The 1,391-nt window shown below is 47.8% G+C and overlaps 1 protein-coding gene across 1 annotated transcript; it reads right to left on the reverse strand.

Annotated features, from left to right (window-relative positions):
- Positions 1-302: 302 nt before the first annotated feature.
- On the reverse strand, positions 303-1,387 carry LOC110036171 (cytochrome b561 and DOMON domain-containing protein At2g04850-like; the record flags this gene model as incomplete). The annotated part of the gene is made up of 1 exon (XM_020740555.1): positions 303-1,387. A coding segment is annotated over one exon (867 nt), but the record flags the coding sequence as incomplete, so codon positions are not given.
- Positions 1,388-1,391: the final 4 nt, after the last annotated feature.

Genomic DNA, 1,391 nt, shown 5'->3' on the forward strand with positions numbered 1-1,391 from the left:
TATTGCACTAGCCCAAATTTAAAGGGGCTGGGCTGATATTTTAAAAAAAAGAAAATTTACATAAGTACCACCAAATTCTTATATTTACAAATCCAACAGCTTTTTAAAAATAAAGTGACATATATATATTAAATTTTAGATGTTAGTTATGTAAATACATAGAAATTAATTGACAGATCTCTAACCTTCCTTAAAAACTTTAGGGATAATTACATACAGATCTCTAATCTTCCTTAAACATTTTAGCGATAATTACATATAAATCATCCTAAACATTAATATTTACAAATTAACCTCCACGTGATATTTTAGAACTACCACTATCAAACTATTGAGAATTTGATAAAAATAAAAAATATTGGGTTTTTACCATAAATCTTGATATTTGAGTAAGAAATCGAAAAATGGATGAAACAAGGTGGCGGTTTTGTAAATAGCAAGTTTCAGGTAGTCGGATTTAAGAGTGATTTAAACTGAATCCGTAGCTAAATCCGCCATTAATATGCTGCCAAGCACAGCCTTAAACACCCATATACCCCTTCGCCGATTCTCCACCGTCCCCGCCGCAAACATCAGCCGGAAACCGCCGTCTCTCACCTCCCTCCTCCCTTCTAACCTTCTCCTCCTCCGCCTTCCTGCAGAAAAGCACCCACCCATTCGCCTCAAGGGCCACACAAGCCCCACCCATCGTCCCCACCGCCAAGCAATAAACCAGCTTCGCATACGATCGCCCTAATTCCATCATCTCCATCCCCTGAAACACGTTCACTACTCCCACCACCACCAACCCGTACCCCAGCAGATGATGATACGATTTCCAGTACTTACGATACCTGTGCGTGGTCGCAGGACGGAAAAACATCGCCGCCGCCTGCAAACCCCCCGCCGTCATCACTGCAAACCCTAATCCCCGATGCAGAACATAAACCCTATTCCCCATCGCAACCCCAAACCCAAATCCCACCGATCCGACAGCCACCGCCGAGATCTGAACTGCCGCGTGGATGTAGAACCAGGTCGATCCTGATCCAATGCCCGGCCATTGCCTCAAGTAGCGTGCAGCCATCGCGCCTGCGGGGATGAAGAACCCCCATGTTATTGCGTTGATTGAACCGTGCGCGGATCGGAACCAGGTTGGAAGGGGCTTAGATGAGATGTCTGCGGATGCGGAGAGGAGGTCGATGGTGGTGCGGGAGGCGAGATCGATGGGGGTGGTGGGGTGGACGGTGGGGGAATAGCCTTGGACGTAGAGGCCGCGGTTCCAGATGAGGTTAATGCGGGTGCGGTTGGGGGAAAGGTGGAGGGAGGCGGAGATGCGGACGATGGCGCCGGAGCGGACGGAGGGGGATTGGATGAGAGAGGCGGAGGGGGAGAGGAAGGGGATATAGAGG

The sequence above is a fragment of the Phalaenopsis equestris genome, unplaced genomic scaffold (assembly GCF_001263595.1).
Source record: "Phalaenopsis equestris unplaced genomic scaffold, ASM126359v1 Scaffold203349, whole genome shotgun sequence".
NCBI classification, from domain to species: Eukaryota; Viridiplantae; Streptophyta; class Magnoliopsida; order Asparagales; family Orchidaceae; genus Phalaenopsis; species Phalaenopsis equestris.